At 63.1% G+C, this 699-nt stretch overlaps 1 protein-coding gene across 1 annotated transcript in view; it reads right to left on the reverse strand.

Moving 5' to 3' along the window:
- Window positions 1-522: 522 nt before the first annotated feature.
- Window positions 523-699, reverse strand: part of PRELP (proline/arginine-rich end leucine-rich repeat protein) — a 3,199-nt gene continuing 3,022 nt past the window's right edge. The window contains exon 3 of the mRNA XM_010145863.1: window positions 523-699. Coding sequence (XP_010144165.1) covers window positions 523-699 — 177 coding nt within the window.

Genomic DNA, 699 nt, shown 5'->3' on the forward strand with positions numbered 1-699 from the left:
TGGCTCACCAGCCCAGGGCATCCCTGCGCCACCCCTGCTCCACCTCCGACGCTGGGGGATGGATTTTTCCCCAGGGACATTGCGGGCTCTCCAGGTGCAGCCACCCAGAGTCCTTGGAGCGAGGTGGCCCCTGGGCTCCCTCATCAGCTCCATACGGAGATTCTTCCGGTTTGGACTGAATCCAACCTCCTGAAACTCTGCCAGGTGGGAGGGGAGAGCTGGAGCCAGCTCCAGGGCTGGCCCGGGCGAGGGCAGAGAAGGCAGGGCCCACAGGAGGGGAACTGGGCTGATGCTGCGACCTGGGCGGGCTAGTGTGACATGGTGCTGCCCTGCAGGTCCCCAAGGATACCGTGCTTGTCCACGGCCACCGTAGGGGAGGAAAGGGGGAAAGGCAAGAGGGATGGAGGTGGGGTGTGAGCAGGAGTAGAGGGAGGCAAAAGAGGGTCCCACATGTCAAATGCCGACGGGGGTTGAGTCTCTGTGCAAAGCCAGGTCCTGGGAGAGATGTGCTGCTGGACAGGGCTAGAAAACCACGGACTGCAGGAGGCGGAAACACATCATCAGGTCCAAGGGAATGGGGGGCTTCAGGAGGTTCCCATCCAGCCGCAGGTACCGGAGTCGGGGCACGCCGTCCAGGTCAGAGGGGGAGAAGTTCTGGATGGACATCAGCGAGGTGGGGCAGATCTGTGTCCCGGTGAT

This window comes from Buceros rhinoceros, unplaced genomic scaffold (genome assembly GCF_000710305.1).
Source record: "Buceros rhinoceros silvestris isolate BGI_N320 unplaced genomic scaffold, ASM71030v1 scaffold23941, whole genome shotgun sequence".
In the NCBI taxonomy this organism is placed as follows: domain Eukaryota; kingdom Metazoa; phylum Chordata; class Aves; order Bucerotiformes; family Bucerotidae; genus Buceros; species Buceros rhinoceros.